The sequence below is a fragment of the Schistocerca gregaria genome, chromosome 7, assembly GCF_023897955.1.
Source record: "Schistocerca gregaria isolate iqSchGreg1 chromosome 7, iqSchGreg1.2, whole genome shotgun sequence".
Classification (NCBI taxonomy): Eukaryota; Metazoa; Arthropoda; class Insecta; order Orthoptera; family Acrididae; genus Schistocerca; species Schistocerca gregaria.
Genome location: NC_064926.1, coordinates 69,831,111 through 69,856,013, shown reverse-complemented (window position 1 = coordinate 69,856,013; position 24,903 = coordinate 69,831,111). Strand labels below are relative to the sequence as shown.

The 24,903-nt window shown below is 45.0% G+C and overlaps 1 protein-coding gene across 4 annotated transcripts in view; it reads right to left on the bottom strand.

Moving 5' to 3' along the window:
* The window catches only part of LOC126282516 (steroid receptor seven-up, isoforms B/C), a 450,389-nt gene that overhangs the window by 356,133 nt on the left and 69,353 nt on the right, over positions 1–24,903 (bottom strand). For 2 of the 4 annotated variants that reach the window (XM_049982176.1, XM_049982175.1), the window contains exon 2: positions 2,747–2,896. The exons of 1 other annotated variant lie outside the window; for it this stretch is intronic. In XM_049982176.1, coding sequence (XP_049838133.1) covers positions 2,747–2,896 — 150 coding nt within the window. Of the gene's footprint in view, positions 1–2,742; positions 2,897–24,903 lie in introns of all 4 variants that reach the window. One more of the 4 variants, XM_049982174.1, reaches the window with a different exon arrangement.

The window sequence follows — 24,903 nt, the reverse complement described above, 5'->3', positions numbered from 1 at the left end:
CGGCACTTTAGTCAATGAAGACGATCCAGAATAGATGAGAGGAATAATTATTTAATACAGGTAGTTATGGATACAGGAAACGATGTTGCAGTTACGAAGGGACGAAAATAAAAGAGAAATTCAAATGTATGAGAATGCTAATAAACATTCGAAGTTAACGGCACTAGCACGCGATAAATGCGCTGAATTAAAATTCGTACATTTGAACGAGGGGATGCGGAAAGATACATAGTAGAAATAGCCCATAGGCAGGATACAGCAAAGAAAATTGGCACAAATTAACAGTGTGGTGAGAGAACCAGTTGATTAGTTTCTTTGTATTCAGGGCAGCTGAAGATAACGACTGAATGGACGGAAAAAAGAAGAGTAAAAGTATCTGCAAAAAGAAATTTGCTATCTGTGTCACTGCCAGATACTACCACGTAATGAATGATAGATGGCATTATAAAACATGCAGCAATGACATAGGTGTGTATACGTAAACACGCTAAAGCATGGAAATTTGTAGAGACCTTTAAACAGGCGTGGCTGTCAAATAGCCGATGCGATTACGGTGCACACTATTACCTTCAGATGTAGCTGGCGAGAAAAATCGGATATTCTCTTGAGAACGCTGCAAGTTTATAAGATTGTGTAGAAGTTTGAAAATTATTAACGGCTTAACAATGAAGCATATCTTGTTCCTGTTAACATTTACGAGCAATTGAGAACTGTCAGATTTTGACGGGTGGGTCGTTTTGTCTAAGATTCGTAGGTTCGCCTTGTCATTACCACACGGGCTCCATGTTCGAAGATTTTCGAGCGCTGGAGCGTGGTGTCGTAGCATTGTCAGTCACATAAGAAAAGAAAAATACTTACATCGACACACTTGCTGTAGATTATCATCACCCATTCAGATTCTTTTTTCACATCGTTTTCCGAACCGATAGTTAAATCATGCGGTAGTTAACTTTTTATACTGGTAACATCATAGCATTGTTCACAAACAAAAAAGAAAGCACATACAATAAAATACATAAGAGGAAGGTAGTTTTCAATGAGAGCTATTCTACACAACATCTATGGAAAATGGAAGTGTAGTACAGAAGTAAAGGAAAATTAATAACAGCATGCACTACCCATATAATGAATGTGTTAGCAGAAATTCTCAACCAAAGAGCAAAAGAAACATGTTGCAAGAGGTCCGAGAACACATCATATATCTCAAACGAAAATTAAGTGATTCCGGAACATGCATAACATTTTCAGTGCGCAGACAAAATTCTGCAAGTCCAGCTACACGCTGAGGGTAAATCTTTCACGTGGTAAATCACTCACCCGCCAACGCTGGGATCATTGTCTTTTGCTGCTCGGCGCTATATCCGGCAGCAAAGAGTCTTGATCCCAAAGATCTTAGCTAGGAAAGTGAGGTGTCGGAAATCTTGCGCTGTTTCTCTTGAGAGGTTAGGTTGAGAAAATCCGCTGGCGTGTGTCCAGGTGCTATTGTTACAGGATAGCTAGCAGGAGTTTGCTATAAGAAGTGTCTCAAGTAGGCTGCAAGAAAGACAGACAGGTGAGAGGCCAAGGAGTCAGCTGATGCCTCTTGTCACACATTATTCGTTACTTTAACTACAGGTCTTTTCATGTTAAATTTCTTCCTCAGTAGCCTGTCACTGTCGAAAGTAAATCAGGTGAAAAAAAGTTTCTGCAGATCGCCACGGCAAAGCTTATCCGCCATGTATACTTTGAACATCGTGACCGTATGTTAAATCATATATAGCTACAAATAATTATACCTTGTCACTTAATGAAATATTCATTAATTTCCGTTTCCTGCATTTTGGGCTCGCCTTAAGATGAGGCACATAAATGAGATACGTTATCGTCATTAAAGCATCGTATTGGGCACTAGAGGTTGTTTGGCTGGGTAAAATATAGTGGCTTCAATGGTAGTTATCCAGAAAATTAAGTAGATCGCGGGAGTTAACATCAGTGTCAACTATGTACCCGCTGTAAACAAAGTTCAATCTTTGATATCGTTCACAGAAGTAATTGCCAATAAAGGTGATAATTGAAAACTATGGCGAAATAATCTCCACTGCCCAGAGTGATCCTTTAATGACCACTGTGTATTTTTCTGCAAGCCTCGTACTAAGATGAGCCAAATCTGGGTACAAGTCATAATTGTGATTATGGTCTAGTAAATAATTTTTTTCATTAAGTGATTATTTGCAGCTATAACTGGTTAAGTCACAAATGTCTTCGTTACGTACGACCACGGACAGTTTCGAGAGCTACATGACATCTTCAGGTGGGTTTTATCAATGTGTAGCAACCAACCTGAATATGGGAATGTACTGCTCGAAACTAACAGGGATCGTAAGTAACAAAAGTTTGTAGATGTTTCACTGGTTACTGATGACCACAATGCGTTTCAAGTGACATCCCACGCCAGTTATCGTAACGCCTTGCGGTCACGAGTAAGAAATGAAACCGTGAACGTCTGCTGAAAGGTTTTCTTTACGTGACTTAGTTTCATGCAACTAGAGGCTGCAAAACACCGCACCTTGCGGTCAGACGACAAACACTGACGCACTTGCATATCCAGTGTTGGAAACAGGAACAAAGAGAGAGAGATTAGGCGTTAAGTTAATGACGCTGTTTGGCGCGAGTACTCACGAAACAGCACAGAACACAGTGTTCAGAGTGGGGGCGAGCAAAGTCGGGAGCTCGCGGCCTGTGCTGTGGTCGTATAGCGCGTACCCACCTTCTCTCCTCATGCCCATCTTGAGACACTTCTTGAGGCGGCAATATTGGCACTGGTTGCGGTGGTGTTGGTCGATGGGACAGTTCCGGCTTCCGCGACACGAGTACGTAAGGTTGCGCCGAACGCTTCTCTTGAAAAAGCTTTTGCAACCTGCAAACGATGGAAACCTGCAGATATTACACTCGCCGCAAGTCAGTCTGGCGGTCTCTCTCTACTCTAATTGCACACACATCAACACCAGCACAACGTCATTACTAAACAAGCACAGCATTTTGCACACACAACACGACTAACGCTTACACTGACATCTACAGGCTGGTCAGAATAAACAGGCCCCGAAAATATTTCGTGCACCTTACGACAAACAACCCAAGTTACATCTTCTGTCCATGGTGAGGATGATGTAAGTTGTGTTGCCTATCTTAAGGGACACTAAATTTACTCTTTGCGCCAGTTTTATTTTGTCCACCCTGTATAACTTTTTTATTTGTTCCCTTTATTATCATCTACTAAACTGCAGTGTACGAATCCCCATCAGAAGGCGATCATCTCCTGTTGCAGACCCGTCCGGGTTGTACTTATGTCGACTGCTGTTACTAGCGGAATAGTATAAGTGATTTCGAAATTATTAAACTCACTCGGACCTAACACAGGAATTAGCAACAAGATATCCCTTCAACTCTAAAGCTGAAATTTCTTATTTGTTCCAAACTCCTTACAAGAACGTAATTTTTCTGATCTTTCGGTCTCGAATCTTGTTTATCAACGAAGCTACAAACTGTATACTGAAGCTCATAAATCTGTTTGATTAAGAATCTTTAATGTGGACTTTTACAAAATAGTGTTCTGAATAAAATTAACAGGTAATGAAGGTGTCTTCTGAATGGGCATATGGGTATACAGTATTATAGGACATCGTATATTGCAGACACAATTGGATTTTCAGAAGACTGCAAAAGCTGAAATATACAAAGGTGTACCGAAAATTGAGGGTAGCACTCAGGCATCGGATTCGCCACGTAGGAATGAGAGGAAAAGTGTATTCGCAACATGGTTGTAGATGCGTTTAAATTCCGTGGTTCGAGACAGTCACTGTACGTATTTTTTAGTGGTTATTCGTTTGCTGATTAAAACAATGCACGCACTGCTTAGAGAGTGCACACATGTTACATGTCGATGCTACAATGAGGTCATACCCATAACACGCACAAAAATACCTGGAAAGAAGCTCCTATAATCATTGCAAGGGACCCTGCACGGGAGCTGCGTAAAATTTCGATATAACATCAGCGAAAGAAATCCAATTCGCTAAACTAGCGTAGCGCACAACTTTCAAAATTTATTAACGTGAGCGTATCCACTATCCAAGGTAATGCGCGCTGAGATGCACGCTCGATATCATGCCGAAGAGCCGAACTCCAAAAACACCACGCTTCACTAGCTACTGGCAATAATCAGCCAACAGTCCATAAACATTCATGAAGAAACTGAAACCCATAGGACGTCACTGTCTAGAAACTCAGAAAAATTTGCAGATCCACATATATGCAAGACCTTCTCCTCATTTTTAAGCGACAAGTCCAATTCCTAGGCACTACACACTTTGTACAATATACCCATTATAAAACTGAATAAAACGCTCCTGAGGATGCGGAATGTATCCATTAAACGTAACAGAAGAGTTTCGCCTACAAATGGGGACCCCACACATAAAATCATTTTATTTGATATGACACAGACATGTTACCTGTTATAGAAACCATAGCACCAATATATTACAGTACTCAATAGCAGTGGTTAGTTCTACGTGAAAATTTTGATAATATCATATCAGTCAGAAGAACAATGTATTAAATAGCATCTAATTACAAGAAAAGAAAATTTTTAATAATACATTATGAAGCGTAGTCGAAGGCAATTACAAAAGGCCGTTTTTGGAAGAGCTAGTTAGTACATTTTATGATTCACACTTACCTTTAAAGAAGAATCGAGTCAATAGTGAGACGTGATGTAAATATTTGGTAGTTATAACAAAAATAAAATAATTTTTGGCAACTATACTTACAAGTATGCATTTAAAATGAAAAGTACATTTTTAACAGTAATTCCACTATCCTATTCCAAAAGTGTGTCGAAAGAACATTCTGAAATATTCAGTGTCTCTGAGAATCCATACGTCGTGCGTCAGTCAACTACTGAGTTCTGTAACAGCCTGTGTTACCTCAGAAAAATACAAACACTAGGCAACCCTTTTTATAAATATAATTTCTCACAAATATGGAAAGAATGGTAAATTTAGCGTGAAATGCGCTTAAACAAAACTTTCAAAAGCAGAGGAAAACATGTTATTACGAATGAGTGAGTTTGTACTCATTGCATAGTAATAAGGTGGTAATAATGACGCTTAGAGTGACTGTAAATGTTGGATTTATTAACCGCTAATTGTAACATTCTAAAAACTGTCATTTAAATTCCAATCTCATAAAAAGACATGCACTCAACGTCGCCATCGAGTCTCATGCTGCGCGCGCGCGCGCGCGCGCGCGCGCGCGCGCGCGTGTGTGTGTGTGTGTGTGTGTGTGTGTGTGTGTGTGTGTGTGTGTGTGTGTGTGTGAGAGAGAGAGAGAGAGAGAGAGTTGGAGCAAAAAGCGTACTAGATGCTTACGAAGTGCATAATATATTCGCTTCTGGAGACAGGAACATAAAGAGATGAGCATATTGCCTCCATTATACAATGTATAGTTGAAAGTAAAAGCTAATAATGTGTCACAGTCGCACTGCATCGTTTGTGGCTTCAGGAATGTACAACTCTGTTCGATCATAACTTCATTTGTAGCCCTCTGCTTCACCAGACACTATAATTATGCAAATTAAGGATCACTGTTCGATGTTGTCTCTTTACTTTCTATCGTCACACGAGCAGTACATGTTTAAGCCGAGGCTGAATATTTTAATGGAGAATACGACGGGCACTGTTCACATTAGACGTCGATGACAGTTACGAAAGGGCCTCGAAAAGGAAACCTGATATCAAACAACCCATTACTACGTAACTCGCGAATGTTCGCTGCTATTACAAGCGTATCCTCATTTTCTTTCGGAGCAGAGAAACCTACCACGTATTCCGAAAAAAAAAGATTAAATTTAGTGTACGCTACTTGACTGAGCCAGTATAAATCCTAAATCTTCAACTTTCTATTACGTATTGGAAACTGATTCCCTAAAGTCAGTTACATACTATTTAGATCTCATGCGCGATGGCTACATATGGTAAAGTATTTCCGTAAATTAGAAAGGGAGGAAGGAAGTTTAAGGCATACTATCCCGGCGACATGGAGGTGATGGTTATCAGGAAACACCCGAAGGGGTAAGAAATCTGTAGGAAACAAACACAAAGGATGGCCACGGTCTTTGACTTCAAGAGATGACCATTCTGTCGTAGGACGAACAGTATAACGGGGAAGTTGCAACTGCGGGAACTACAAAAGTGTGCTGTTAGTTGCAGGGGGCTCCGTCGTTGAAGCCATCGCTACACCGATTCTCGAATACGACTGTTACCTCGCTTTCCTTTACCTGGACTTTGTACTGGGACTATGTTTGATTGTATGATGCTATGTAAGACATTCCCGATTTCGACACAAGTTGCTTGAAATCGTTTCGTTCGCTCCCTATCCCATTTTCGGCCACCGACTCAGCATCTGATTTTGTTCTACATCTACATACATACTCCGCAATCCACCATACGGTGCGTGGCGGAGGGTACCTCGTACCACAACTAGCATCTTCTCTCTCTGTTCCACTCCCAAACAGAACGAAGGAAAAATGACTGCCTATATGCCTCTGTACGAGCCCTAATCTCTCTTATCTTATCTTTGTGGTCTTTCCGCGAAATATAAGTTGGCGGCAGTAAAAGTGTACTGCAGTCAGCCTCAAATGCTCGTTCTCTAAATTTTCTCAGTAGCAATTCACGAAAAGGACGCCTCCTTTCCTCTAGAAACTCCCACCCGAGTTCCTGAAGCATTTCCGTAACACTCGCATGATGATCAAACCTACCAGTAACAAATCTAGCAGCCCGTCTCTGAACTGCTTCTATGTCCTCCCTCAATCCGACCTAATAGGGATCCCAAACGCTCGAGCAGTACTCAAGAATAGGTCGTATTAGTGTTTTATAAGTGGTCTCTTTTACAGATGAACCACATCTCCCCACAGTTCTACCAATGAACCGCAGACGACTATCCGCCTTCCCCACAACTGCCATTACATGCTTGTCCCGCTTCATATCGCTCTGCAATGTTACGCCCAAATATTTAATCGACGTGGTTTCCACGCGATACGTGCTTCAATGCAATGTTCGCCTAGTTAGTGCCAAGATGCCACACAAAATGCAGGATGGGCAAATTGAAACTGTCCCACATATTTCATGCACCTTAGGAAAGGTAGCCCAAGTTAAGAAATCCACAACCAGCCAGATGCTGTATGTTGCGTTGCTTATTTTCAGGCTCAGTTTCACGATAGCGTCCCAGAACATGTTGCACATTTCGAATGGCAAGCACACGCAGCTTCTTGCTGCTTAACGTCTGCCAGGTTGCACGTGTGTATGGCCGAAAAGGTTCAAATGGTTCAAATGGCTCTGAGCACTATGGAACTTAACTTCTGAGGTCATTAGTCCCCTAGAACTTAGAACGACCTAAACCTAAGGACATCACACACATCCATGTCCGAGGCAGGATTCGAACCTGCGACAGTAGCGGTCACGCGGTTGCAGACTGAAGCGCCTAGAACAGCTCTGCCACCCCGGCCGGATGGCCGAAAAGGAGCGATACTGTGGTGGATGGGGGACGCACAGACGAATGCCGATTTCATGTTTTCATAATTTTCCTTTCGAAAGCAGACAATTTATTAATGTTAGCGTTAGCACCCGGCCGCCCTGTGTGACAAATGCAAAGCGAAAGGGCCAATAAGCAGCGTCACGCGTCCCAAGCCGGAGGCGGCGACTGCCGAGGGCGAGAGAGAGAGAGAGAGAGAGAGAGAGAAGTGGCAAATTTCGTTAGTCTCGGTGCGCCGGCAATCGATTCGTTAGCCAATCCGCTAGAGAGCGACTGCTGATTCAAGAAAGCGCGGGCGACAGTTCCGACGGGCAATTGCGTTGCCGGCGGCCGATCCCGATAAATAATTGAAAACACAAAAGTGCAATCTATTTTCGCTGGCCGGCCGGCAAATTACAGGGCGTCTGTGGTGGGATTGGGTATGGAAAAAGGGGGCGAGGGTAGTAGCCTTCCTCTGGAAGGGAGGAGAAGAGGGGGGGAGGGAGGGGAGGGGGCGGAGCGGGCAGAACGACGCGCCACGGGCGACCGATATTCATTCACTTGTTGAGCGCCATAGGAAATTGATCCATCAATATAGGTTTTGGCGGCGTCCGGCGGTCCGGCAAATGCGACTCCCGGGAGCTGGAGCGCGCTGCCCGCGGTGCTTATTTCCGCCCTCTGCTGCCAGCTGGTGCTGCTGTCAAACAACGCGCCAGCCTCCCCCGGGCGCGCCGCCTCCGCTACCTGGGGCCCGCCGTAGCATCGCGCCGCTCTTTTGCTTTTTATTTACGTCGCGGTGAAACGCGAACTGAACATGTAAGCCCCTTCATCCTGGATGTCAGCAGTCCGGTATGCTCGTCACAGCACAGACTCGTACACGAATTCGTAATAGGTCCCATTACTTTATCATCTGCAAGATGACAAAATGTGGTGGACGAGAATAAGGCACCGATAGTACGCCCACACAAAAGTCTCAGCACCCAGGAACACATCGCCAAATTTAACTGGACGCCCTGCACCTCTGGGAGTTCCATATTTTTGGGCCGCTTAGCGATTCTCTACTTCGGATACACTTCGAACACGATGAAAGCGGAATTCACGCAATGAAAACATGGCTATGAGCACGATTGCAGAACAAGAGTTTGTACGAACACGAAATACGTGCTGGCCTAAGGGCATGGATCGTCGTGGAGTCTGTGCCGAAAAACGCTTTATGTAAAAGAAATGTTTATTGATTGCGTCATCAAATTCTAACTCTTAAGAGGGGTAGGACGTCAAACGGACCGACTTGGAGCAGGAGAGGCACCACAGGAAATTTTAATTTACACTGTCTATCCTTTTACAAATAAATTCATAAAACTTTGTCAGCATGACCAGGAAGGATTCAGGGCTCACACTCATGGCAGTGGAACTTCTAAAACATAACTAAATAATTTTTTTTTACATGTGAAATTTCATCATTTTGTTCACTTACTAATAGCAGTATTTGTTGCTATAGCTACACTTTTCTTCATAAGTAAGAGAGATTCTTCGATGAATTTTGCACAGCATACGAACCACACTTAAAGGTAGATGAAACTCTAGAATTCTTCATATCTATTAAAAACTGTGGTAAAAATTGAGGTAATTAACTAGAAAATATGTGGTTTTTCTAAACATGGAGTTTAAAATATAACAGCTCATTCGGTTTTTCATAAATTAAATAAATTCTAGAGTTTCATACACCTGTAAGTATGGTATGTAGGCTGTGCAAAATTCATCGGATAATCTCCTCTCTAACTTATGAAGAAAAGTATATTTACAGAAACAAATGCCCCCATTAGCAAGTGAAAAAATGATGAAATTTCGCACGTAAAAAAAATATATTTTTTTATGTTTACGAACATCCACTGCAATTAGTGTGTATCCTGAATCCTTCCTGGTGATGCTGACAAAGTTTTATGAATTTATTTGTAAAAGTATAGACACTGGAAATTAAAATGTCCTGTGATGCCTCTCTTGCTCCACGTCGGCCCGTTTGACGTCCTACCCCCCTTAATAATAATGGCCTTCTGGGAAAATAATTGTCAGGTATCATTTTCTGAAAGACCCTGGTAAAGAGAATAGAAACGACAGATGACGAACCCGGCCGCGATCACCGTTTGAGTGGAGTGCTCGCAGCGCTTACTTTCGCCGCAACCGGAGACGCCGGCTTCCGGCGGCCGAGCATGCGGGCAGCCTCTCCCCGGCCAGTAATTGGCGGCGAAGTTGCTGATGCGGGGTCGCGCGTGCTGGGCACAATGGCGGCGGGCCGCAACGCGCCGCCCCCGCCGCCCCCGCACAACAGCCCCCTTGACGCGCGGGCGACGCTCACCTATGCGGCCTCTCCAGGCACGTATCTGCCCCGCAGCGCAGCCTTCGCGCCGCGGCCCGACATCGCGCCCGCCGGAAGCGCGTGTTCGACCACCTAGCAACAACTGTTACCAGCGCCGTACACGCGATTAACGCCTCGTCGGCTTGAATGGCGTGTGTGCTGCGCGTTACCGCAACACCCAATGCGGCTAGCGGTGGGTGATGTTGGCAAACCGTCGACGATAATTAGGATTTAATCATCGACTCCGATGATCAATAATAGTCGACGCCAAAGCATCGACGTTAAATGAGAGATTTATAGTACGGCGTAAAAAGCAACAAACAGCGAATATCGTTTTAATTAATCAATAAATACAGCAATAGTCGCACCCACGCCATTATTCGTACAGATTAGCGCATCGCAACTGAGCATCTGCTTCTGTTGCTGTCAGTCACTATTGGATGTGCGTGAACAGTGACTGACACTAGTGTGTATTCAAATGTGTGTTCAAGATGGATTCCACAAATGCTCACAAAAGACCACAAGATTCTAAGAAGCGCCAATTCATATCAACTGTACCAGGTCGGGTTGACGGAGATAGAGAAGATCCAAAGAAGAGCGGTGCGTTTCGTCACAGGGTTAATTGGTAAGTGTGATAGCGTTATGGGGATGTTTAGCAAACTCAAATGGCAGACTCTGCAAGAAAGGCGCTCTGCATCGCGGTGTAGCTTGCTCGCCAGGTTTCGAGTGGGTGAGTTTCTGGATGAGGTATCGAATATATTGCTTCCCCCTACTTATACCTCCGGAGGAGATCACGAACGTAAAATTAGAGAGATTCGAGTGCGCACGGAGGCATTCCGGCAGCCGTTCTTCCCGCGAATCATACGCGACTGGAACAGGAAAGGGAGGCAATGACAGTGGCACGTAAAGTGCCCTCCGCCACACACCGTTGGGTGGCTTGCGGAGTATAAATTTAGATGTAGATGTAGATCAATGTTATATATCTCACAACTTTTTGTCTGCACGCCGTAAACTTAACACACCTGAGAGATGCTCCCCCTTCAGTCTGTTGCTTTTCAGACCAGTCTCTGAGAAGCTCACTGCGGCTATACATCTGAACTATTTAAGTGTAATTTTCTGTAGTTACGGAAAGCTAGTAATGACATTTGAAAAATGCTGATGAAATTAATTCTCATAGCCATAATCCACCACGGAAATACTGAACGTCATAAGATTCGAAATCTGTCTCAACAACAAATTAACTCCAGCCAGTATCATGATATTTACCGAGAAAAATGCACACCTTTATCACCTTCAGATTTACTCTCCCACAACTGGTAGTCGTTGTTTTTGTAGACATGACTTCCCGCGGACATTTTACTGTGCTTTCCTGGGATCATTTGTTATAACCAGCAACTGACGAACATAGCTCTGAACCGCTCTCACACGCAATGCGACAACATCGGCATGTTATCGGTTTCAGCTACAACGAGATTACGTTAATTACATCTTGTTCAAAATTTCACTAGCATGCATTGAAGTATTTCGCTTTTTGAAGATGCAGTATTCAGTTTAACAGAGGCATAACGTGCACGTATTTATTCTTGTTCACTACAGTCTTTCACAGTCGCTATTTTTCGTCTTAATTTATCGTCGTTGTCAAACTGGGTTTTCTCGAAAGAAAGAATAGAAATATTGACGCAATAAAAATGCGCCGAATTTGCTAATAGCGTTCGTAAACACACCGTCCCTTTCAGCCTCTTGCTACACCGCACCTCTGTTTGCCTCGGCACATTTCACCACCACTGCTCGCTGTCAAACGAAATGTGCCTCCGCCTCTAAGTTCTCTGGTAACTCATCAAAATTCCTCTCATTTCACGCGTCATTTAGTTGAATCTCTCTACAGTCTCCAACAGTTTTCTTACAGCTCAACGCTGGAGATGCCGTTACCTGCCTTCAATTAACATTTCAGTCAAAGCTCGTTTCCTCTTGTTTCGCAATCGTAAATCGTTGTATAGTAAAGAGCCTGTAATTCTGTTGTGTTCTCAAATTACCGTTGAGCTCGCTGTTAATAATACTGTTTGGTTCAGTGGGCGGAAACCGTGTAAGCATCAAGGACGATTTCGTATTACGTACGATTTTCATCGTTATGATTACTACAATCTCGAGCCATGCAGGATTTTTCAGCCCTTGAAAGTCGTACGAACCTCCTCTCGTATTTGCTGCAATTACACGCAGATCATCCTCAGCATTTCCGTCCTTAACTATCAACTCACAAGCTCAAGGCCATTTTCTTCCTGAAGCTCTCGTATAAAGCCCACAGTCGGAGAGTTACAATGGGCGTTTCCGCGCGGCACTGTAAAGAGTCAGTCTCTGCACCTGCACGGCCGGCGGTTTAATGAAGACGTGGGTGCTGGCACCTGCTTCGGCAGTCGTAGCGGAACAGCGTGTCTTATAACGTAAGATATCTTCCAGCTCCACGTCCGCTTCGGTAGCGTGAAAGGAAGGTTAGCTCGTGTTACGTCAGCGCAAACTCACAGGCTCTGCTGATGGGCGTTACAAGCGTCTGTCGAGGTGCATGGTGCAGAAAAACAGGAAACAAAATTTTACCATCCTGTCGACTTTGCTACAGCCACAGTAGGCTGAGATGTTTTCGAAGGGACCATCCGGACATTCGTCAGATACGATTTAAGTTATTTGCACTACAGAGACTGAGACTGTTAAAAACAAAAACACGGATCCGCAAGGCACAAGAGGGTATTTGTATCACTTTGTTTTGAACGTGGTGTCTATCATTTACCTTATGTTACCACAAATTATTACGTATTTGAAATTTGCTTTTCTTATTTGGGCCTTCTAAATATTGAGTTAGCATGCACGGCTCTTCGATGGAATATACATGTCTCTTCAGTAAAGGATGATCGACCTAGCTTCCATGTCTAAACTTTTCTGATCTCACTTTCTATTCCTGTTCACATCTCTCCATCTAATCTACTAATCTTTCTGTATTACTCATCGCTCTTCCGCTGAACAATCGGTTCCTTCTCCGCACTCACTCCATGTGTACTGCTGACGTACGTTTGTGTCAGATATAACAACGCAGTGAGGAAATTGATTAATGTTACTAAGACTGATATGTAAGAGATATCAGCCTTACACATTTTCATTACTATATCTCTCTATAATACTAGCGTTACTGTTATTGTTATTGCTATTATTATTATTATTGTTATAGACTGCTTATGTACCATACAAATTGTAAGGCCTACTGAGTATGGAAGTGTGCTTAGTTGTGAGAGAGGGCCTGAAGGCCCTAATTTTATCAGAGGAAGTAAATACAAATCCATACATATTATAAAAATAGATGTATCTATGTACATATGTGTACAAGTATATATCTATGTAAGTTACACATCTGCTTCTGAACCACGGAACCGATCTCACCCAAACTTGGTACACATATCACTTACTGTCTGGAAAGAATCGCTATGGGAGTAAGGACAGACCACCTACCAAAGCGGTGGTAAGCACCTTTACCCCCCCCCCTCCCCGCCCACCACACACACACACACACACACACACACACACACACACACACACACACACACACATACACACACACGGACGCGCGAATGCCTGTTCCTCAATCATCCAGTGTTTGAGAATGACACCACTTAGTGATTTTCAACAAACGTTAGATATAATGTTGAACCCTTACTAAACCTTTTCTCGCTGACGTCCCACACAAAATGATGAATGGAAAAAGTTTATCGCTTACAACATTTTCGCTATTCATGCAGTAAAACTGCCGTGTAAAGCATAACGTTTTCATTTATTAGTTCTTTAGTACTAACCCTGTATTCGCGACACTTTCTACAAAGAGTATTCACATGTACCACTGAATCCACGAATAAAATAATATCATTATACGATAATAGGACAGGGCATATGAGGTCAAATACTGATATGCACGAAAAACTTCCGCGTCATATATGACGTTTCAATTTATTACTTTTTTAGTAGTAACTCTATTCACAAAACAGTTCATAGAAAGTATTCACATATGCCGCTGAATGTACCTAGGAAAACATACCATTGTACGCCACATAGTTAATGGAATACGGCGTTATAAAGATCAAGCCAATTAAAAATGAAACTGATAGGCGAAATTCAGTACAGATACGGATGAAATATGTATACAAATGTGCTAAATATAAAACTTCCTGGCAGATTAAAACTGTGTGCCCGACCGAGACTCGAACTCGGGACCTTTGCCTTTCGCGGGCAAGTGCTCTACCAACTGAGCTACCGAAGCACGACTCACGTCCGGTACTCACAGCTTTACTTCTGCCAGTATCCGTCTCCTACCTTCCAAACTTTACAGAAGCTCTTCTGCGAAACTTGCAGAACTAGCACTCCTGAAAGAAAGGATACTGCGGAGACATGGCTTAGCCACAGCCTGGGGGATGTTTCCAGAACATCTCATTCTGGAAACATCCCCCAGGCTGTGGCTAAGCCATGTCTCCGCAGTATCCTTTCTTTCAGGAGTGCTAGTTCTGCAAGTTTCGCAGAAGAGCTTCTGTAAAGTTTGGAAGGTAGGAGACGGATACTGGCAGAAGTAAAGCTGTGAGTACCGGACGTGAGTCGTGCTTCGGTAGCTCAGTTGGTAGAGCACTTGCCCGCGAAAGGCAAAGGTCCCGAGTTCGAGTCTCGGTCGGGCACACAGTTTTAATCTGCCAGGAAGTTTCATATCAGCGCACACTCCGCTGCAGAGTGAAAATCTCATTCTGTGCTAAATATATCTTAAAAATATCTGATGTGTGTACATGAGCAAATCCAGGGTTAAAAGCTCATGCTAAGCTCCTGGCAAATTTGGCACACATATTAGTCATATTCCGAAAAAAATACTGTGGAGGTAAGAACCACCAACCCCTATTGGGATGGGGGTAATAATGTGGAGAGAGAAGTGGCGAGGAAGAGATGGACACAAAGAGAGGGGGAAGATGACACAGTAAGGAAAGAACAAAAGAAGGACAACGGTAGGGGAAGGAAGAGATGGGCAGAGAGAGGGGGGGAGGCGATAGGCACAGGGGGGGGGGGGGGGAAGGAACAGATGAGCAGAGAAGACAGGAGCAGTTGGACACAAAGGAGTAGATGAGATGGAAAGACCGAGGGATAGGAGGACGTGGACAGAGAGAGGGGCAGGAGAAGATGAACAGAGTGTACGGCGGGGGAAGGGGGGAGGTTGAGGTGGGGAGAGAGAGGGGAGGGGGTTAGGAGGAGGTGCACTGGTAGGAGACTGGAACAAGCACGTACTTGGGCAACGCGGGGTGCGCGCCTAGCAAATGAATGAACAGTTTCCAATAAATACTGCTTTGTCGCAGATCAAATGCAGGACATCAGGTGACTTCATATGCTTCTCAGGTTCACGATGTCTTTAATTCATTGTCCATGCAAATTCTTCAAGAGTTACTATACACAGCCCAATGCCAGGCTGAGGTCACGTATTTCCTTTTCTCTGACCACCACCCGTCCCAGTGGATAGCACACTGGACTCGCATTCGGAAGGACGACGGTTCAATCCCGCGTCCACCCATCCTGATTTAGGTTTTCCGTGATTTTCCTAAATCACTCCAGGCAAAGGGCAAGGCCGACTTCCTTCCCCGTTCTTCCCAAATCCGATGAGACCGATGACCTCGCTGTTTGGTCTCTTCCCCCCAAACAACCCAATAGAATCCACCCGCCCCACTTCTATAAATTAAATGTGACACATTAACAAAAAAAAATAATGTATGTAGGATGCACGAAAGAAACGTCGAACCACTTTACTGAAAATCAGTAGCAACCTTTATAACACATCCGACATCCTGCATTTAAAATTCCGTACGAATTGTTGGCAAACAAAAAGGAGACAGTAATGGGTTTGGCGCTCTTCCTCTACTTATTTCCATTTTTGCCTGCTCCTCTCCTCTCCAGCCATTTTGCCCCTCTGTCTTCTCTTCCCCCCACCCCGTCTCTCTCTCTGGACACACACACACACACACACCACACACACACCACACACACACACACACACACACACATACACACATACACGCACGCACACACACACACACACACACACACACACACACACACACACACACACAAATGGTTCAAATGGCTCTGAGCACTATGAGAGGCCATCAGTCCCCTAGAACTTAGAACTACTTAAACCTAGCTAATCTAAGGGAATCACACACATCCATGCCCAAGGCAGGATTCGAACCTGCCACCGTAGCGGTCGCAGGGCTCCAGAATGTAGCGCCTAGAACCACTCGGCCACTCCGGCCGCCCTCCCCCCCCCCCCCCCCCCACACACACACACACATTGAAAACGTTAAAGATGTCGCCGAGATAATACTTTCTTCGCTTACAGGAGAGGAAACGTAAACTGCGGTAAACAGTGGTTTTCCAAACGGGTGTTTAATGTCGTGTTTTTTATGTTATTTCTTTTATAGCCGGAGAATTCGCGTCCTCTGAAGCTGAAGTAGACTAATACGTGTACAGGAAATTTGGGATAGTATTGAGAAGGAAAGGGAGCAAAACCAGAGGGAGCGGTGTACGACCGAGTCGGCAGCGTCGGGTGCGTCCTCGCAACCCTCGCCCCTGCGGGTCACGTTGGCCGCGGCACGCAGTGCGTGGACCCCGGTGGCGCGCTCTTGACCCCGGTGACACGCGGCGGGTGCCCACCGCTGACCCTCGCCGTCGGCCGGTTCCTCTTCTGGGGCCCGCCAGCTGACTCGACGCCACCTCGCCACGTCACAGCGTAGTCAGCTGTTTCCGACTGTGGCCCCCTGGCGACCTTCGCCAGCGCGCATCGTCTACTACGACTCGTTTCCCGCACTCGGGGACAGCTGTTACGCAGTACATACTCGGCCCACTGGACACTGTGCTTGCTACCCGGTCGGCACAAGCGTTTACTTCTTCGAAAACAGTTTTCTTTTTCTGGCGTGACCCAAATGCCACAATAACGAGAATAAAACGGAAATGAAGCCATTAGGTGACGCCACCACTCCTCTCCGCCAGGAATTTGTGAACCCTTCTGTCTGCATCTAGTGTAGGTCTCACGCTCAAGTGCTATGTTTTATAAACGTTTGCATAATGTGTGTCTGAGGCGGGACGTGGACCTAGTTGGATGTGGGAGACTGCCTAGAGACCAGTCAGGCTGGATGCCTCGCCAGCCCTCGTCGTTAACTTTCTCCTTCTTCTTCTTTCGCACCGTGTGCAGGGTCGGCAGGGTTAAGTACGGATTTGGCACGGTTAATTTTAACGTGTGGCCGGATGCCCTTCCTGCCGCCATCCCATACCCCCCGGACGACCGACCGAGGTGGCGCAGTGGTTAGCACACTGGGCTCGCATTCAGGAGGATGACGGTTCAGTCCCGCGTCCGGTCATCCTCATTTAGGTTTTCCGTCATTTCCCTAAATCGCTCCAGGTAAATGCCGGGATGGTTCCTTTGAAAGGGCTACCCCGTCCATCCCTAAACCGATGAGACCGATGACCTTGTAGTTTGGTCTCTTCCCCCAAAACGACCCAACCGCCCGGGACGGATCAGTATAGCTCAGCTGTCTGCGCCTAGTGTAAATCATGAAATAGTGTGAATGTGTTTCAAACGTTTGCGAGTCGTGTAACTGTGGCGGGACGTGGGGACCAGCCCAGTATTCACCTAGTGGGATGTGGAAAACCGCCTAAAAACCATAAGCAGGCTGGCCAGCACATCAGTCCTCGTCGTTGATCCGCAGGGCGGATTCGATCCGAGACCGGCGCGCCTACCCGAGTCCAGGAAGCAGCGGGTTAGCGCTCTCGGCTCCCCTGGCAGGTAGCCTGCTCGTTAACCCGCGAGGTGAATTCGAGCCGCGGCTGGACCACCACTCTTGAAACGTGTGCGTTAGCTCTCTCGGCTGTCCGGGCGGGTAATGTATCTGTCGTTTCCTCTCGCCGAACAATTTTAGTTCGTTTGCAATCCCGCAAAGTGGACTACAGTGAGTAGGAGAAGCTGTCTTTGCCAGTAGTCGTGTCTAGCGAGAATCAGCCACCTCGGCACCCACCCAGCCATTCCACTACTGATCGCACTCATTAGCGCATCACAGTGCGACAGCGCTCCACCTGCAGTGCATCACAGTGTGGGCATGTGTGACAATGTTGACGGCGATTCCAGCTCGATAGACCGCTTCCTGTGTTTCGATACGAACAGGCAGTGTACCGACTTCTCATTTCCATAATTATCAATATGAATATGTATAATCACACCACCGAATTGACAAAGATTCACGTGCTTCGTAACACTTAAATTTATATTTGATGTTTAGAAATTCCTTCTTTTTCAGAAATGTTTTCCTGCTATAGCAGGTGTGCATTTTATATCATCTCTACTTCGTCCCTCCTCTTTTATTTTGCTGCACAGGTAAAAAAAAACTAGGCTACTACTTTTAGGGTCTCATTTCCTAATTAGATTCGCTCAGCATCGTTCAATTTAATTCGACTACATCCAGTAACACTTCCGCAGCTCGTGGCTAGCATTGCTGTCTCTGGATCACAGGGTCATGGGTTTGTTTCCCGGACGGGTTGAGGATTCTCTCTGTCCGGGGCTGGATGTTTGTGTTGTTCTCATCATTTCTTCATCATCATAATCATCATCATCATCATCACCACAAACACCATTCGTGACAGTGGGTAGAATGGACAGTGTAAAAACTGGACTGTATAAAAATTGGGACTTTGTACGTGCACTGATGACCGCGCAACTGAGCGACCTACAAACCGATCATCATCAAGTTACACTTATTTAACTTTTATTGATGTTAATACTATATCCTCTTTTCAGGACACTCACTGTCCATTTAAGACACAAAGGATTATAGACATTGGCTGGTAATGGGCATTCATTGAAATCAGTGCGGTGAAAGTTGAAAATGTGTGGCGGACAGGGTCTCTTGCTCGCTAGGCAGATGCTCTGACCACTACGCCATCCGGACACAGCGGTCATCGCAACTGCGCGGGCTACCCTAGCACGCCTCCTGGCAGACCAAATCTCCCAGCTTATCCACACCCTACTGAGGCAGTGCCCCTTGCCAGTTATCCTCAATACTCGCGACATTTCGCCGGTTCCTCTAAGAGTTCGAGCCTAATGTGCATCTGCACTGAAGAGATCATCGGCGGTTCTCGTCTTGGTTTCCTCTACAGCTTGCTCAGTCTACAGACTGAATAATATCAAGTGTAGGCTGCGACACTGTCTCACTCCCTTCTCAGCCACTGCTTCCCTTTCACATCCTTCGACTCTTATTAACTGCAGTCTGATTACTGCTTCAGTATAAGATGCAATCTCCAAGCAATGTTGACGGAGTGACTCCTACTACGTACCCTTATTGTTAGGGAGCCAGGTTCGAAACCCCACCTGTCCACCAGTGGTTTCTCTAAATTAGCGCGTGCGAACACAGGGATAGCTCCTTCAGATGCCTCCTCTGAAGCTGTCCATGACTGAAGATCGAGGTCGACTTTGTTGCCCATCATTGTCGAAGAGAACGCCTGTTCTGCCTCCATTGACGTGGACGATATGACAAACCTGAACTTCCTGTCTTTCAGCCTTTTCTCGACCAGCATCAAAAAGAAAACGGTGAAAGACATTAGAAAAAACAACGACCTACTGCTTGCAAGGGTAGCATTCCTGTGGCGTGCGGTCACGACGCAGTCGCGCAAAGAACAGAGAGGGGTGAACGCGAGAGGAGGAAAAAGAAGAAGAAGAAAAAAGAAAAGAGTGAGAGGGAAGACGCGTGCGGCGTCACCGTTCCCGCAACTCCAGATCACAGCGTACGTACTCTGGAGAAAAAATGTTGAGCGCTAACGGGTCCGCGGAAGGAAAATTTATCGCGCCACATTTAATTGTTCAATAAAACTAATAAGCGGGTACATTAAAAGCCAGCTCTGCCGTTCTACACAGCCGGAGATTGCCGGCTCGGGCGCGGGAAGGTGCTAAGAGAACAGGTTTCGCCTCTCGGTTTCTTTTTCTGCTTTTTTCTTTTCTTTTTCTCTTGCTTTGGCCTCTCATCCCGGGTTTTAGTACCGGCTGCGGTGTTTGGCGCCGTTGCCCATCTACAAGCTGATGCTCAGCTCATGTATCTGCCAGGACGTAGTAAATGACTACAGTAAATGATTAACAGGGGTTTTGTCGGGGGACTTACCAGCCCTGGCAATTGGGTATGAGGAAAGAGAGCGCTCATCTAGTCTGTTCTCCAACAAAGTGTTTTATTTACTTTCATACCCTTCATATTTATTTACTCGTCTGCATATCACAACGTGCTGAGCTGGTTTTTCCTAGACTGGGAGATCCGGTTTGTATCCGCACCTGCCTGCACGATGATTTAAGCACCGTTCTTACCGGATCTTTCGGTTTCCTTCAGACAATTACAAGGTTGATGTCGTATTTGGATTACAGACAAGCAATACTCATTAATCAAAACAGTACAACTATAGATGAGAAGTGACAAGAACGGTGTATTGAGATTTTAAATGTTATTCTGACGATGGCGGTAGCCGAAAGGCGTTAAGCGTTATATGATTTCAAATCACTTACAGACAAAAAACGTCAAAACATTACACAGACTTTACACTAAATAGGAAGAACGCGGTTGATTATCCAGTCGACAATGAGGTGATTATATACGGGGCACAATATCGGATTTGGAAAATATACTTTTTAATGGAACCATTCCGTCATTTGCCTTAAGCTCTTTAGAAATATTACTGAAAACCTAAATCAGGTCTTTGTTAATGTCAATAGGCATTGTTTGATTTTAAAAAGTGCATGTCTGCACAAGAAATACACTTTCTAAGTATTATTATAATCTGTTGATTGGCTAACAATACGAGCCCCTGACTACCAATCCATTCTGAGGAAATTGCACATCAACAGCACTTTCTATATATATGCCGTTAGGACTATAAGTACGGATACTGTGATAATTGATACCTTAATATGTACTCACTTCAGTGTGTTAGGTGCTTTTACAGCCTTCCCGCAAACACATCACATAATTTTGGTACCTGACGTTTTCTGCACAGCCATAACTGTACCGTGAATCTGACTATGCCTGTCGTTCTAGTCTATCTGTTTTCAGTCCATGTGAGCACGCTTCAGTAGCTGACCTGCTACCCAAGGGTTGTGCCATGTGTACTGGGAGATATCAACCAACCTGAAAACATGCTGCTCGCAATAACTATTGTTTCAGCCTGAAACTTAATTCTGATGTAATGTGGTTCAGTATAGTCTTCTCAGTGATCTATAGAAATTCAGCACTTATAAGTACTGGTAACGTGAATATGCAACAGAATAACGAGAACAGCATGAATGGAAGGAAAATATAATCACTGCATATTAGAAATTAAAGTTCCCCGTCGTTTTTTTTTTCTTTCTGTGCGTCAAGGGATTCTCATACTGTTTTCGTTAATACACTAATTCGCGATGAAGGTTTGTGTATGTGAATTAGAAACTAGCTGACTATGTTGATGTTTGTCGATTAAGTTGTGACTCCTGAGAAGTTTCCTGGAGTGCGCTGCTTACAGTAGAATTTGGAGTTAATATTAAGTTATCTAACGTTATTTTCTGAGTTTTATTGATAGCTCTACGCAGTGGTCCGTAAAACAACGCAAACAAAATTACCACTACGACAGCCATGTCGTCCTGCCATAGATACTAAACTGCTAGACGTGTGAAGCCGGAACGTGTCGATAGTAAGAGCTAAAAGAGAAAAAAGGCTAAAACCATACAAACAGAGCCGGCCGGAGTGGCAGAGCGGTTGTAGGCGCTACAGTCTGGAAGCGCGCGACCGCTACGGTGGCAGGTTCGAATCCTGCCTCGGGCATGGATGTGTGTGATGTCCTTAGTTTAGTTAGGTTTAAGTAGTTCTAAGTTCTAGGGGCCTGATGACCTCAGCATTTAAGTCCCATAGTGCTCAGAGCCATTTGAAGCCATGCACACAGAAAAGCCAAATTATCTAAAGTCCGAACACAGTACAATGAATTCGTAATGCTTGTATTACACCAGGAAACATATTTCATTAAACTCTCAGAAGAGCTAATACCACACTAACAATATAAATAAACAAATAAATAAATAAACCGGACGAGTGCGAACAGGACTCGCAATACTAGGGCTCCGTACAAATTATGTGTGTAGATAGTTCATCTATAGGTTCTGGTGAGAGAGTTTGTGACTGTCGGAAAATGTGAGAAATGGCGTATCTTTTGATAGCATCCACTTAGATGTTGATGATGATGTTTGGCACGTGGGGCGCTCAACTGCGCGGTTTTCAGCGCCCGTACAAACTCCCAACGTTTGCTCAGTCCAATCTTGCCAACATCACGAATGATGGTGAAATGATGGGGACAACACAAACACCTAGTCATCTCGAAGCATTCACTCAGAAGCTTAAATTAGTATTAGTATTTGACATGAATTTCAATTGATACCTCTACACCTTCCGGAGAAAAAGAGGTCTTAACAGGCTGACATACAGGCAGACAACAAATGGCAAAAAAAGGGATATCATTGAAAATTAAGAATCTTTGGACGTTTTCGTTTGTGCTGTGAAATCTTGTTTCTTGGCAAATTTTATGATTCTAGGTGAGCGGGAAGTACCCTACAGGTTTTGGTGAGTGAGTTTACAGGTCTTTTGAACTTAGAAGCTTAAATATTTTACATCGACCTTAGTACTCGACGTTAATTTCAGCTTCACAATTCTAACAGCTCCTGAGAAAATTGGGGCTTAACAGACGGAAAGACAGGCGGACAACCAGGTGATACTATAAGATTTCCAGTCTTACCCTATAAAAATGTCACAAAAGTACTCTTGTTCACAATCAAACATTTTATAAATAGTTTCTTAGGAAAAATGTTCGATAAAGTTCTTCAGCGATGTAGTACAGGACTACAGAACGCCTTAAAAATGTTCAAATGTGTGTGAAGTCTTATGGGACTTAACTGCTAAGGTCATCAGTCCCTAAGCTTCCACACTACTTAACCTAAATTATCCTAAGGACAAACACATACACCCATGCCCGAGTGAGGTTTCGAACCTCAGCCGGGATCAGCCGCACAGTCCATGAGTGCAGCGCCTTAGACCACTCGGGCTAATGCCGCAGAACGCCATAGAAGGAATCAAAATCCAAACCCAATACATTCATATTACAAAGAATGACGAGTGGAATTAAGGGCAACAATTAAATGTGAATGGTACAAGTGGAGACGAAAGGATGGTTATGTTAATAACGTGTTGTAAGTGGACGATGACTGCGATGAAAATGTTAATACTGATCTTCGTACAACGACAAACACCTCCTCCTTCTCGAAATAAAAAGTAATATCTGCAGACGAGTTGGTAACACTGTTATTGCACGGCACTGTTCTCAGTTATACCAGACACCTCGATGTGCATTGTGCGGAGACGTGGCCGAGCTGTAAACAGAAAGGAATTCGGCTGCTTTATATAAATCTCGAGACCTCGCGACCCCGGCGCTGTAGCCTGCGCTGAGAATCGCGCATAAATTTCACGGAAAGAAAGGAGCAGCGAGGGAGCTACCGCTCTCTCAGCGGAGGACGTGTCACGGGGTCAGCGAAGGAACTTTTGTCGCGAGCGGCAGGAAGGGGCGGCGCGGCTATTTCGAGGAAGGCCCGTGACGAACGGCCCTCAAGGCATCCCCTGGCCTAGCCGCTCAGCTCGCGGACTCGCACGCGCGCTTATATTTAGCGGGGTCACGGCGGCGGCGTCTTAATCAGGACCGCTTCTCTTCGGGAGGGACTGGCCACCGCGCTTCGCTTCTTTGCCCTTCTCGCTTTCACCGCAAGTCGCAATATGCCGTTCGGCTCATCGTTGTCTCCGCAGCAGAGGGGCCAGTACGACGGCGCTGAAGAAAGCCCAGACATTCACGCGGCGTCTTTCCATCGTTGACGTGCGGATTCGCGTTGGCCCTCGCTTGGCTGTTAGCCGATTGGAAACCTGGTGACGGAGGGCCCTTTTCTTCCTCGGCTCTCTGGTTCTGGGTTAAGTGGAAATCTCGGCGCCTCATCTAGCCGACGTCGTTGGTAGTCATTTGTCCGTAGGTCGGTGACCTTTAAGTTGGCGACCAGCGCAGTGGTGTCGGCCAAGACCATCTGCTTATGTGCCAATCGACTCCAAACGACCTGCCCGACTTTCATTTCGACACCCATTGGAGGGAAGCTTGGAGTTCATCTCCCCGCCGGCGTCAAGATCATTAGAGATGGGACATAGTGCGGAGAGGAGAGCGTGGAACCATGTGTTTAGAGTTGCTCCACAATCGGTGGCACCCTTGCATCTTTCACAATGCAGAAATGCAAAGTCATACGTTTCGAAGGATTGAGCTTTACTGATGACAATTATCATTCTAGAATAAACTTATAAAAATAAAGTTTCGTGGTCAAATTGGTTCAAATGGCTCTGAGCACTATGGGACTTAACTTCTGAGGTCATCAGTCCCCTAGAACAGTCACAAACTCTCTCACCAGAACCTATAGATGAACTATCTACACACATAATTTGTACGGAGCCCTAGTATTGCGAGTCCTGTTCGCACTCGTCCGGTTTATTTATTTATTTGTTTATTTATATTGTTAGTGTGGTATTAGCTCTTCTGAGAGTTTAATGAAATACGTTTCCTGGTGTAATACAAGCATTACGAATTCACTGTACTGTGTTCGGACTTTAGATAATTTGGCTTTTCTGTGTGCATGGCTTCAAATGGCTCTGAGCACTATGGGACTTAAATGCTGAGGTCATCAGGCCCCTAGAACTTAGAACTACTTAAGCCTAACTAAACTAAGGACATCACACACATACATGCCCGAAGCAGGATTAGAACGTGCGACCATAGCGATCGCGCGGTTCCAGACTGTAGCGTCTAGAACCGCTCGGCCACTGCGGCCGGCGTTTCGTGGTCAGTTCTCTTGCAACCACGACCATGATTTT